Below are 12973 nucleotides of genomic sequence, written 5' to 3'. Positions count from 1 at the left end.
ATACAAAATGAATAAACAAAAAGCTCATAAGATACAAAATAATGCTAACTATTAAACTAATATTTAAGTATCAATTAAGATAAAAGAGAGTTATCTTTTTTTTTTCAAGAATGGAAGAAAACAAATGATAAATGAGAGCAAAAATAATTGGTTTGTGTCTAACTTCCATCTTTTCTTTAGAAACAAAAAGAAAACATGTGATAGTAGAAGATGAATACAATTCGTGATAAATTCAAAAACCAATGAAAAAGAAAATAAAAATATCTCAATAAATATTTTTATTTTTTATTGTATTTGATTTTATGTTTTAGTATTTATTATAATTAAATATTGTGCTCTATACAAGACATAGAAAGATACCTAATTTAATTTTCATCAATTCTCAATTCACTACAAAAAATTTAAAAACTTTCAAAAAAATTGAAATTTTTAATATATATATATATATATATATATATATATATATATATATATATGCATATTTTAAAAAAAATAAGAAGGAGGGGGGAGGGGGGCGCTCGTCCCTTCAAAGATTTGTCCCTACTTGGAGCTCAATTACACAATTCTCCTGTTCTTGTAAAAGTGCTACATTTTCATCAAATTTGTAGGGTCTAATTTACTAAAAAATATAACAAATTCATGCATATTAAGCGTCAAAATCATATATCGAATTAATTAAACTAGACACTTATCAGCAACTGTGTAGATATTTAGCATGAGTTATAATGGACTTATCTAATTTCATGATTCTTGGTTTTGCTTGTAAAGCCAAGTCTTGGATTGGATCATATGGTAGTCTTTGGTAAAACATGTTTAATACAAGTTTTCTAGAAGACATGAGTCGTTATTCCACTTGTTGAATATTCTATATGTATAGTTTGTATGGTCTATGTGGTTGTTGTATGTTGAATTTTGATTGAAAATGAATTGTTTTGACTTGTTAATTAAAATGTATCTTTTTATATATACTTACTTAGTTTAAAATGTATTTCAATAACTTATCCTTACATGTGTTGTTTGTTTTGTGAATTGTAATGATTATACTATGAACACAAGAAAGAACATATATATGAAAACATGTTTGGAAGAAAGCATATGAAAAAAAACACACACACACACACACACACACACACACACACACACACACACACACATATATATATATATATATATATATATATATATGTGTGTGTGTGTGTGTGTGTGTGTGTGTGTGTGTGTGTGTGTGTGTGTGTGAAAACATGTTTGGAAGAAAATAAATGAAAACACAAGTGTGTGTGTGTGTGTGTGTGTGTGTTTATGTCTATGTTTGTTTGTGACTATGTCTATGGCTGTGTTTGTGTCTATGTTTTTGTGTGTGTGTGTGTGTGTATCTGTGGGTGTTTGTGTCTGTGTATGTGTATGTGTTTGTGTTTGTGTTTGTATATGTGTTTGTGTTTGTGTGTTTGTGTTTGTGCATGTGTATGTGTGTTTGTGTCTATGTTTGTGTATGTGTGTGTGTGTGTGTTTGTGTGTGTGTGTGTGTATGTGTGTGTGTGTGTGATGATAGGCTTAAGGCTGATTAAATTAGTAGGTTGAATGTTGATGTAATAAATGGATTTAATGTTAATTAAGTGAGTAACCTTTGACTACATGGAAAAGTCAAGAGAAACTTAATGGCAACAGTTAATAGGGGATTATCAGGTAATGAAAGGAAATGAAAGAGGTCAGGAGGCGATCAACATAAAAGGAGCCTAAGAGGTGCAGAAAAGGCAGACCCTGAAAGGTGAAGAAAAGGTAGATCATAACTCTGAATGTTTTTGGTTGATCGATCTCAATACCTTATCGCTAGAAAATTTTGGCACCCACTGTGGGGCTTAGTGAAACTCTTCTCAACTCCCAAATTCTTTTCCAATACATAGTTTCTCATAAAATTAGGTGAAACATTTCCCGATTGACACATGTTGTTGATTCACTCTCACAGACAATCCTACTATCCTATGGAAGCAGTGCTTGAAGATCTTCATTGGCCCACACATAGGTTGTACTAAGCAAAAATGGTTACACTAAGTCTTACAATTTCAACACGAGAAGCTAGTGAAGAAACAAACAAAATTCCCTAGGGAATTAGAAAAGAATAGAAAAAACAGTGAAGGCATATTTTTCGTTCACCCTTATTGCAATAATATTTATGTTTTTCATTCTTACATTTCAATGGTAATGGCAGGGTCCAACAATAAATCTACCAAAAAAGAATTCTAAAAAAGGAAGCAATAAGGAGGATTGTTCTACATATTTGTGATGAATCATTATTTTCCCTCATTTCATTGTCCTTTTGTGCCCATCTTGATGTCTATTTAATGTTGAATTGTCTTTTGTTAGTGCATTTTCCTCAATTGGGCTTCATTAGGGCATTGTTTTTTCTAAATTTTGAGTAATTTGGCTTTAACTGGTCTAATTTTTGTTTTTAATTATTTTTAGGTATTTTGTGGAGCAAATTTTGGAGCTTGGATACTAATCTTAAGATGAGGAAAGAGTTGCCACAACATTGTCATGTTTGCGCCATGTCAATGAGTCTGTCCACGTCATTGGGTCATCATTTTTAACCTATAGAGGGATTTTTGTAATTATGAGTGGCAGAATGACAGTTTTATAAATACTTTGGTTTGTGATGATGTGACCATGTTTTTTTTTGCCTTTTTCTTCATGGGCAGCCACCATCATCTTCTCCATTCTCCATTTTCACGTTCTTGAGCTTAGTTGGTGACCCATAAAGGTGTCTCTTTCGTTTTTCACATTCTAGCACTCTTTTTTTAACGTTTTTATGCATTATTGACAACACCCAATGTGAGTTTTACATTTTCATTCCATTTGCTAGCTTGGACATTTCGTTTTGTTGATTGTATTGACTTGGAATAGCACCCATGTATGGAGTTTTCGGTTTTTAGATCATAGCAACAATTTTTGTTCCATTAAAGCGTTAAATTCTCATTTGCTATTGAATTTGTGTTTTAGTAATACCCAAGTTAGGGTATAATGTTCTGTTTTGTGCATTTTCGTTTTGAAGTGTTTAATTGCTCTATTTTCATGGCTTGCTAAATTCGTGTATTGACCCCTTAATGAAAAATGCAATGAAACTTTGAGGTTGTGCTTGTTTTCTGAAATTTTCCATGTCTTTATCTTGAATTTGTGGAATGTTTGTGGTTCATCTGTTTATTCTTGATTTACAGATTAAGTGCATATGTTTGAGTTGTGTTATGTTCATGCTTAATGTATGTAGCTTGGCTGTCACAAATTCATGGATGTATGCATTGCTTAATTGTATAATGAAAATGGATTGTAACTTTCGCTTAGTTGGTTGGTTACTGTATGGTGGATTGAGGGTAGGCATAGGAGTTAATTTGGTGGCCTATGATAAGTGAAATTGCATTTGAATCAAGGAAGTCAACACGTTTTAATCATTGTTGCATTTCATTTTATTTGTTGTAAGCATTTGAATCTGCCGAACCCCCCCCCCCTCCTTTGTGTTGAATTGCAATCTGGAAAGCTTTGAATGGAAGGTTTGGTCATTGAGAGACAATCTTGGGTTAACTCCTGAGTATTACATTTAACCGTTCTATTTGGTCGAGAATGACCTCGATCAATTTGCAACTAAAGTCATCCTTGATATTATGTTATAATTATATTATAAAAAATTATATATTGTTATTATTTTAAAATGATATATACAATGCATCTATTGATACCAAATTACAATTATACATGAAATTTCTTTACTTTTTAAAAGTTTAAAAGTACATCTGCAATTCATCTAGTACTATGTAAAATTTATTTTGGACACTTTTGAATTTTAATATTTTAGAGAGAAAAAAACTATTATTAAATTATAAAGTATAACTTTGTTTTCTTAAAATTTTGGAGAGTACTTTTGAGAACATGAAAAGTCAAAATATTATTTAAAAAATATAAATAAAAATGTGTTGTAGAAAATACATTTAAGAATAAAAATAGCCATGTTCCAAGCCAAACAAATGTTGTGCATGACCACCACTGAAATAACACTTATTGAATGGAGTGTCTACTTGTTTTGCTTTTCATTATTATCTTATAATAATTCCAAAAAATTATAGACTTTAAGGTTTTGTGGCATGAAGTGGCCATACTATGTTAGTTCTTAATTGTGTAGGATTTTGTTATCGATAAGTTGAAATTTATAATGAATAAATGTTTATTATGACCTTAAACTTGATTTGCTAAAGTGTGATTATTAATTTAGTATTGTGACTTGTTCTACAAATGAAAAAAAAAAGAGAAAGAAGAAAATTAGATGTAGAATATTTTGATTCGATGTGCAATTGCAATACGAATTTCGATAAGAAAAAGAAGAAGATGAAGCAAAAAAAATATGGACAACTACTTAAGGCGCTTAAGGATGATATTTCAAGGTGCTCAACCATAAGAAAATGAATGACCTTTTAAGATACCCAAAGTAACCTTCCAAGATGTTTTCTCTAAAAGAATAACCAATCTCATATGAACTTTCTACTAAAGGAGCAACCAGTCTCCTATGAACTTTCTATTAAAGGAGCAATGAGTCTCCTATAGATTTTCTTCTAAAGGAGCAACTAGACTCTGAATTTTCTTATAAAGGAGCAATCAATCTTCTATGAACTTTCTTCTAAGGGAGCAACTAGTCTCCTATGAACTTTCTTCTAAGGGAGCAATTAGTATTTTATGAACTTTCTACTGAAAGAGCAATTAATCTCCTAAGGATTTTCTTATAAGGGAGCAACTAGACTCCTATGATTTTTCTTCTAAAGGAGAAATCAGTCTCTTGTGAACTTTCTTCTAAGGGAGCTACTAGTCTCCCATGAACTTTTTACTAAAGGATTAATTAGTCTTCTATGAATTTTCTTCTAAGTGAACAACCATACTCCCATGAATTTTCTTCTGAGGGAGCAACTAATCTCCTATGAACTTTCTACTAAAGGATTAATTAGTCTCCTGTGAATTTTCTTCTTCTAAGTGAACAACCAGACTCCTATGAATTTTCTTCTAAGGGAGAAACTAGTCTCTTATGAAATTTCTCTACTAAAGGAGCAATTAGTCTCCTATGAACTTTCTTCTAATGAAGCTACTAGTCTCCTAAAAAATAAGGAGCAACCAGTCTCCCTAAATGTGAAAATGAGCAATAGTCTTCCAAAAAAGCTGTGAGTAACCTCTTAATGTGTCTGATGGTAACCTTTCAAGGCGCCTAAAGAAGGGGACTTATCAAAGTGCCCACAAAAATGACTTACACTATTAAACAAAAAGAAAACTTATGATGCAATAAAGATGCAACTTTTGTAGCCTTATGCTCTTTCAGGCTAAGGCTAAGGCTAAGGAGGATGTGTGGTGTTAGATCCAATGTCAATTGGGTTAATGTTCGGAAAAGATCATTTTAGCCTTAGCTCTTTTAGGCTAAGGCTAAGGGGACTATGTGATGATGGACTTAAGGTCGAGTAAATCACTAGATTAAATGTTTAAATGTTGATGTAGTAAAGGGATTTAATGTTAATTAAGTGAGTAACCTTTGAATACATGAAAGAGCCGCATAATTGAAGAAACACTTAATGGAAGCAGTTAATAAGGGGTTATTAAGTAACAACATGGAACAAAGGAGGGCGAGAGACCTAAAAAGTGAGAAAAAGACAGATCACAACTCTGAATGTTTTTGATTTATCGATCTCAATACCTTTTGGCCAGAAAAATATATTATATTTTAGGTTATATTTATAAACATTGTACAAGTCCTTTCATATTTTAGGTGTTACAAAGTCAGCAAGGAAGAAGACATACAGAACAACTTCCACTTTAATGATGTAAGAGGGGAACGAGTAAAAGTGTAGGAAAAGAAGTGGGTAATGAAAAAACAAAATTAGAAAGATAATGATGCAAAAAAGTGCAAAGCAAACATGGTTGTGCAACACTATAATGTGTAAGGAAAGAAGAAAATCGAAAAAGACTTAGTTTTGAGTCACTTAAAATACCTTTTATATTATAGTTGTAATTGATATCTAAAAAAAGTGATATAATATCTACATACTTGATCGAGCTTTAAAGAAATTATTATTACATCAATTAAATAAGGAATCAATAAGAAGGAACTTTTATTATGAAAGTGTAACAATATTTCTTTTTGGAATGATTCCTTTTTCTTTTTCTTTTTTTTGCAACAGTAGTGATACTGCATTCATGGAAATCCATTAAAAACATAATTAAAAAAAATACTTTTCATTATTGATTTCTTAAGCTAGCTAGTAGCACTGGTTTTAGTACCCAGTTACCAGGACCATAAAATAAAATTCAACTTATTGTAAAATGTTATTTCACCATCAAGTTCTGGAGCAATGTACATGCATTTAATATATTGTATTTATGAAGGGCATTAATATAGCCATATAGCGAATTTTAAACGAGAGGTGCATTAGTTCATGATCTGACTTTATATGGCCACAGTATATTTATTTGCCTGACCCATTGGACCACCATTTAATTGTCTCTGATACCAACGGGGACACTCATAAAAGCAATGTTTCATAAAAAGAAAATTTATATTTAACTTTTTATCCTTTTAATGTTTAAGATTCACGTACAACATAATAATGCAAGGCTTGAATTTTATACCTCTAGGTTACATTTTGTTGGCTTTAGAACTTACTTACATGAACATTCATTGGGTTCAACATGCTTAAGCTTGTATTAAAATTCTCTCTCTTTTCTCACTTCTCTCTCAAATATAATGACACATATATAGGATGTTCAACACGTGTATAGAATACGTATAAATAGATGTACAAGAAGTGGTAGTAATATATGTATTTGAACAAAAATATTGGACAATCTCCACAACCTACAAAATCCCTCGTATATACGATGATTTAACACCCTTAGAGACATCATTATAACATCTTTCATGTTTATCAACAAGTTTTATGAGATTCCACACATCTCCATATAAAATAATTTGGCATACCCTAATGTTTATTTTCTTGAATTGTTATTTGAGTTAATGAAAATAATAAATGAAGTAGACCAATCATATAATATAATAATATAATAATAAAATGAAACTGGATAGAATTAGTTCATGTCATTCCATTTTAGTTTTCTTTTCTTCTTTCTCTTTATTAATTTGTAAAAGAAATAGGATACATGACTTACAATATCTATTTCCTACCTATTATGAGTTTTATCCACGGTATATGTGTCAAATGATTTTTTTAACATCTCTAATTCTAATCTTAAGACTACTTCTCAATGATAAGTTTTGCAACAAAGATGTAGTGGTATATATGTGAAAACACTCTAATCTAACTCATAAAAACTTAGGTAGAATAACAATAAAAAAGAATGGTATGTACCAAGGATTATTCTTATAACTAATTCCTCCATAATTATGAAGTGCATGGATTAAGAAAGTCAGAAATATTCACCCTTGTGTTGGCTAGATAAAAACCTACCCTTGTCTTTGCCAAAATAATTGCTCTTCGGTTACCTTAAAATAATCATTAACAAGATCGGTTTTTCAAGGATGATATTAAGGGTAAAAGTTAAGAAAAGTTATAAGATAAGAAAATGAATAAGACAGAATCATTTGTGTTCTTTTTATAAGAATTTTTTTAATTGAATGAGCATTAATATTCTTCCTATAATATTTTTAATGAATTGAGATGCTTTTATTAAAAAATTAATAAATGTTGTAAATAAATGACATAAATTTTTCTTTTTAATTCAATTTGAAAATAAAATATTTGAGGATATCAATTTTTTCTTCGACTACTTTAAATATGATAAGAATAATTTTGAAATAATAACTAAGAACAGATAATAGACTTTATAAAGAATAATATGAAAAGTTTTTTTTTACACAAGATACGAAAAGTTTTAAAGCATAAAAGTTTGTTTACGTGGACATGGAAACCATTTTTCAGAGATCTCCAAGGTAATTCAAGGGAGTTTAAAAAAAAGTTCCTTTTCAGAGAGATCTCAACACGGAAATACAAAAAATAATAATAGTAAAACAGAAGCATATAAATGTACTCTTTCAGTAAAATAATAACAATAATAATAAATTTCAATAGATATTTATAACTACTCTATGGCCAGACCACTTTGCTGAAAATCTTTAAGATATAAATTGTATTTTCTTGGTGAAGTTTGGTACAGAAATAGAAAATTGTTTAACACGTGATGTGAATACTTCTTTTTTTACAATAATAGGCTCCACTACTATTTGCAAATTCGAGCCGAATTATAGAGTAGATTTAGATTTTAAAATTTTTCTTATTTTATTTCTAACCTGTATCTTCTATAAAAAAAAATAATATTTCATGCTTGATTAGCTTTTTAAATTAAATACTTTTGTGAACTTAAAATATGGTCAAACTAATTTAGACTTCTAGAAGTTAGAATAGGACAATTGTTCCCTCTTTTTTTTTCCACCCTACTAAACGTCAACGATAAACCTAACTTAATGGAAAATAATTGAGAAATATTCACTATATAAATTTAATATTAATTAATTATATATACAATTGATCTGGTCAATAACCTATTCATTTAAATTATCCTGTAATATATATATATATATATATATATATATATATATATATATATATATATATATATATATATATGCATATATGGACGGCTTTGAATCCATGCGTAATTATTGATATGTAATATGTTTCTCCAAATTATTTTCAGTTTAAAGTATTTCTACTTATATATTAAAACTAATAAAGTTTACTTAATAGTTAGTCATTCTTTTCAATTCATTAATAATATTAAGATGATTTATATTAGAAAAAAAAATAACAGGACCTTGTAAAAAAACATATAATTTATTTGATACAGATTATAAATATTAAAGCAACAAATAATTTGGGTGGATAGAAGAATATATGCTCATGTTATCATCCAACAGGTTAAATATGATTTTCCAAAAATAAACGTTAATTTCAATTCACAGTGGTGCTTGACTATAATTATTTTGATTATGTCAAACAATAGTAGGTGAAGTTCTTGAGTCAAGAGTGGTTGAGGTTTTGGGTATGTTGTTTATGGAAAACTTGCTTGTGACTTTAGCCGGTTGTTACTATCGAGTTGAGAAGTTGTAAGATGAAGAAAACAAGGCTGGTCAACACAACTTTATGAAATTCCACAAAACCAGAGAGTTTTTGAGAATTCATTGACCACATTTTTTAAGGCAGGTATTCTGGCACAAGCATCACTCCCATGAACTTCTCTCTCTTATTATCATATAGACCAATTCAACTAACTCAACTTCCATTACTGTTTTGGGGTCTATTTACAGTAAGGTTGTTCTACCCAAAATAATTTAGTATTTTGAGAAATTACTCTAATATTCTTAGAGATATTATTTTAACAGTCTGAACGGTACTTAATAATTTTAGAATATAAAAAAAATTAAAATATTAAAAAAAAGTGAAAGTGTGAATAAGTAACTATGGTAGATAATAACATTCAAGTTTATATCTTTTAAGTATTTATTCCTTACTTTTATTCATTGTGTAAGAAGATTATGTGTATCTTTCTCTTTTTTATTTATTTATCATGTTATCATGATTTTCTATTTAAAAAAATCACTTTTCAACCTTTTAATGACTTGGTTTTAACTCTTATAACTATACATTAATCATTCTTTTGAAAATAGAAACAACTTAAAGGACAAGTTACATCCTTTTGTTGAAAAATATAAATATATATATTTATATACAAAGATCATAATTACTCATAATCTCTTAATTACTTCTAATCATATTTATTATTCCAAGACGTTCTGGTTTTGATTTATTTCAAATGAGCAGCAGCAAAAACAGTTTTGAGAAGCAATTAAAGTAATTTGAGTGTTAGCACAATAAAAGGCAGTCATGGGATATATCTTTATCTCTAACATTCGGTATTAGCTCATTTCCCCTAATCAAAATTAGATGCATGGGATAACACAATGGAAAAAACAAATAGAGTTATAAAACCTACTTGCTCTCTTCACTATGGCAAAGGAAAAATTAAGCTTTTTTAGCTCATCAAAACAGGAAAGTAATTAGCCGAAACAAAAGCGTTCCATTACAGAAAATGGTAAAAATTATTGTAATATTCTTATTTCTAAAAGATACTTATTCTCAAGTGGGTAATATTATTCAAAATATGCAAGTTGGTACTATATATTTAGCAATTCTAAGAAAACACTCTGTGAGACTTTGATAACTATACGTTCCCCTTTTTGCTTAGTTTTCATATACTCCTCTCTTGTAAGTAATATATATATATATATATATATAACTTCAATTTAGATGCTTTTAGATGCTAACTAACAGTATTATTTTGAATTTGGATTCTTTGGAAACTTCTTTTGTTGTTCTCTGCTGTATTTTCATAATACATTAATTATTCTTAATTTCAATATTTTAAAATATATTAAGAAAATATTTAAAATATTAATACAATGTATTTTTAATGTCTAATAGATTTTTAATGTCCAATAGATGACAACATTAAAAAAATTCAATAAAAAAAAATCAAAACTCCCATTCTTTACATCATTTTCAGGAGAGTTACCTTCTAAGCTAATTAATACCATTTCCAAATATATTCTACCCCACCTTAAAAATACTTATTGAACACATCAAACTTGGATGTCATATCCTAAACACTCTTAATATTCTCGGTTCTCAATTCAAAGCTATTTATGAAGTGTGACCATGGTTCAACCCTCGTTTCTTGGTTTAATAAATAATGAAAATGATTCATATGTGTTATCACAGAAGAAAATAGAAGAAAGAAAAGAAAATGGATGACCGTTTAAGTTAAGATGACCTAGTGAAACATCTGTACAAAACTGCACCTCAAAATTTTCAAAATATTTGAAGGATTGGTCAAACAATGAAAGATGTCGTTTTCCTCTTGAATACCACCCTTCTCACTCTGTCATATTTTTCCAGTTAGAGTCCCACTGTTATTAGAAACAAAAGTTTGACCAAAGACCACACACCCGTTTAAATGGACCACACACCCGTTTAAATGGACCACACTCTGTGTCAAGTGTGTGTATAATAATATCTCCTCTATCTTCTTAAGCTCTGTGTTGTGCTGTGTGTGAGAAACCAAAGAGAAAGAAGCAGAAGAGAAAACAAAAGCATTGCTATTAAAGGAAAGAATGGCAAAGATAAGGGAGAAGTTATACATCACCGTTCCGAGTCTCTTTCGGTGCCCAATTTCAATGGACGTGATGCAATCCCCCGTGAGCCTCTGCACCGGCGTCACATACGATCGCGCCAGCATTCAGCACTGGCTTGACTCAGGACACGACACGTGTCCCGCCACCATGCAGGTTCTTCCCTCCAAAGACTTCATTCCCAATCTCACCCTTCACCGTCTCATCCGCCTGTGGCTCCTCTCCGCCGAACCTCCCTCGCCGGATTCCTCCGCCGACAACCTGCACTCCCTCCTCCGCCAAATCCAAACCGCCGACGATGACCTCGCCGGAACCCTCTCCAAAATCGCCGAATTCGCCACAACCTCTGGCGAAAATCGTCGGAAACTTGCCTACTTTCCCGGCTTCGACGCTGCCATCGTCCGCGCGCTGGCCAGGTGCAGTTCGCGGATAGACGCGTCTGAAAACGCGATTTACCTTCTCGACTCGGTCCTCCGAGAAAACGGAAATCCAGAGAAAATCCGAAGGCTAATTTTCGACGCTCGCCAACAATGCTTTGATTCGATGATTTTCGTTTTGCGAAACGGATCTACGAAATCGAAGATTGAAACGGTTAGAGTTTTGGAGTTTCTCGCGTGCGATTTTCAGTCCTCAAAATCCATCGCGGAAACGCAAGGACTGTTGTCTTCGGTAACAGGTTTTTTGAAGGACGGTGGAGAGGAGTTACGCGATGCCGTTTTGTTGTTTCTAGGCGTCGTTTCGGTGACTCGCTCCGCGAAGGTGGAACTAGTTAATTGCGGTGTTGTCGAATTGGTTTCGAAATTTTTACGAGAGTGTTCGTCGGCGAAGACGGCGGAGAGGTGTCTGAGGGTACTGGCGGTGCTGGCCACATGCGCGGAGGGGAGGGAGGCGATGGCAGCGGAGCCTTCATGTGCAGCGGCGGTAGTGGAGAGAGTGACGAAGGCGGCGAAGGCCGCGGCGGAGGACGCAGTGGTGGTGCTGTGGAGCTTGTGCTGTTTGAGCGGTAATGTGAAGGTGAGGGATGACGTGGCAAAGCGAAACGGTGTGGCAGTGATTTTATTGGTTATGCAGAGGGGGTGGGAGGAGCACGTGAGGAGCATGTGTGTGGATTTGATTAAGGTTTTGAAGGGTGCGTGCAAGAACAACGGGTTGGGGTTGGAACTAGGAACCTATGACACCAAAACCACTCATATCAAACCTTGCTAGTGTTGTAATGTTGATGAAACCAACTTTCCTTTTTTGGTAAATAGTTGAACCATCTTTTTAGCATGCTAACAAAAGAATGTTTCGTGTTCGTTTCACTCTTTTCTTTTATTGGAAAGAAAGAAACAAAAGAACCAAAATGTATATTGGTAGAGAATAATAATATTCCAATACAACAAACAGATTTGAAATTTTGGGTTTGAAGTTAAGTTTTGCATACGAGAAAGTTTTAGCTAATCAAGAACTTACGTAAACTAAAAATATAAGTTTTTATGACCTAAAGAATGTTTTAAACTTTTGGGTCATGGAGAAAACATCTACACATTCTTTCAACCACAAATAACTTCTACAGTTTTCAATACTTTACACTAATAACACGGAAAAAAAAATGTTGTATGTTAACTTGTGTATGCATATAACAAAATAACTTGGTATTGTATTTTCTTTAAAAGATTTCATGTTCAAAGGAATTGTGAGACGTGGATTTGTAATATTCATTTGTGTTTGTTTCATGTGCTTTGAGAACGAAGGAATGAGTGAATTTGCGGAATT

The 12973-nt window shown here is 31.6% G+C and overlaps 1 protein-coding gene across 1 annotated transcript; it reads left to right on the top strand.

Moving 5' to 3' along the window:
* The first annotated feature begins 11095 nt into the window (after nt 1-11095).
* On the top strand, nt 11096-12613 carry LOC114180235 (U-box domain-containing protein 28-like). The gene has a single exon (XM_028066521.1). The coding sequence runs from the start codon at nt 11201-11203 to the stop codon at nt 12422-12424; it is 1224 nt and encodes a 407-aa protein (XP_027922322.1). The 5' UTR covers nt 11096-11200; the 3' UTR covers nt 12425-12613.
* The last annotated feature ends 360 nt before the right edge of the window (nt 12614-12973 follow it).

Source organism: Vigna unguiculata, chromosome 4 (genome assembly GCF_004118075.2).
Source record: "Vigna unguiculata cultivar IT97K-499-35 chromosome 4, ASM411807v1, whole genome shotgun sequence".
In the NCBI taxonomy this organism is placed as follows: Eukaryota; Viridiplantae; Streptophyta; class Magnoliopsida; order Fabales; family Fabaceae; genus Vigna; species Vigna unguiculata.
This window is presented reverse-complemented; position numbering and strand designations above follow the sequence as displayed.

What these genes read in the sequence shown, in the direction of transcription:
- LOC114180235 (XM_028066521.1), top strand. Translation starts at nt 11,201, where the DNA reads ATGGCAAAGATAAGGGAGAAGTTATACATCACCGTTCCGAGTCTCTTT.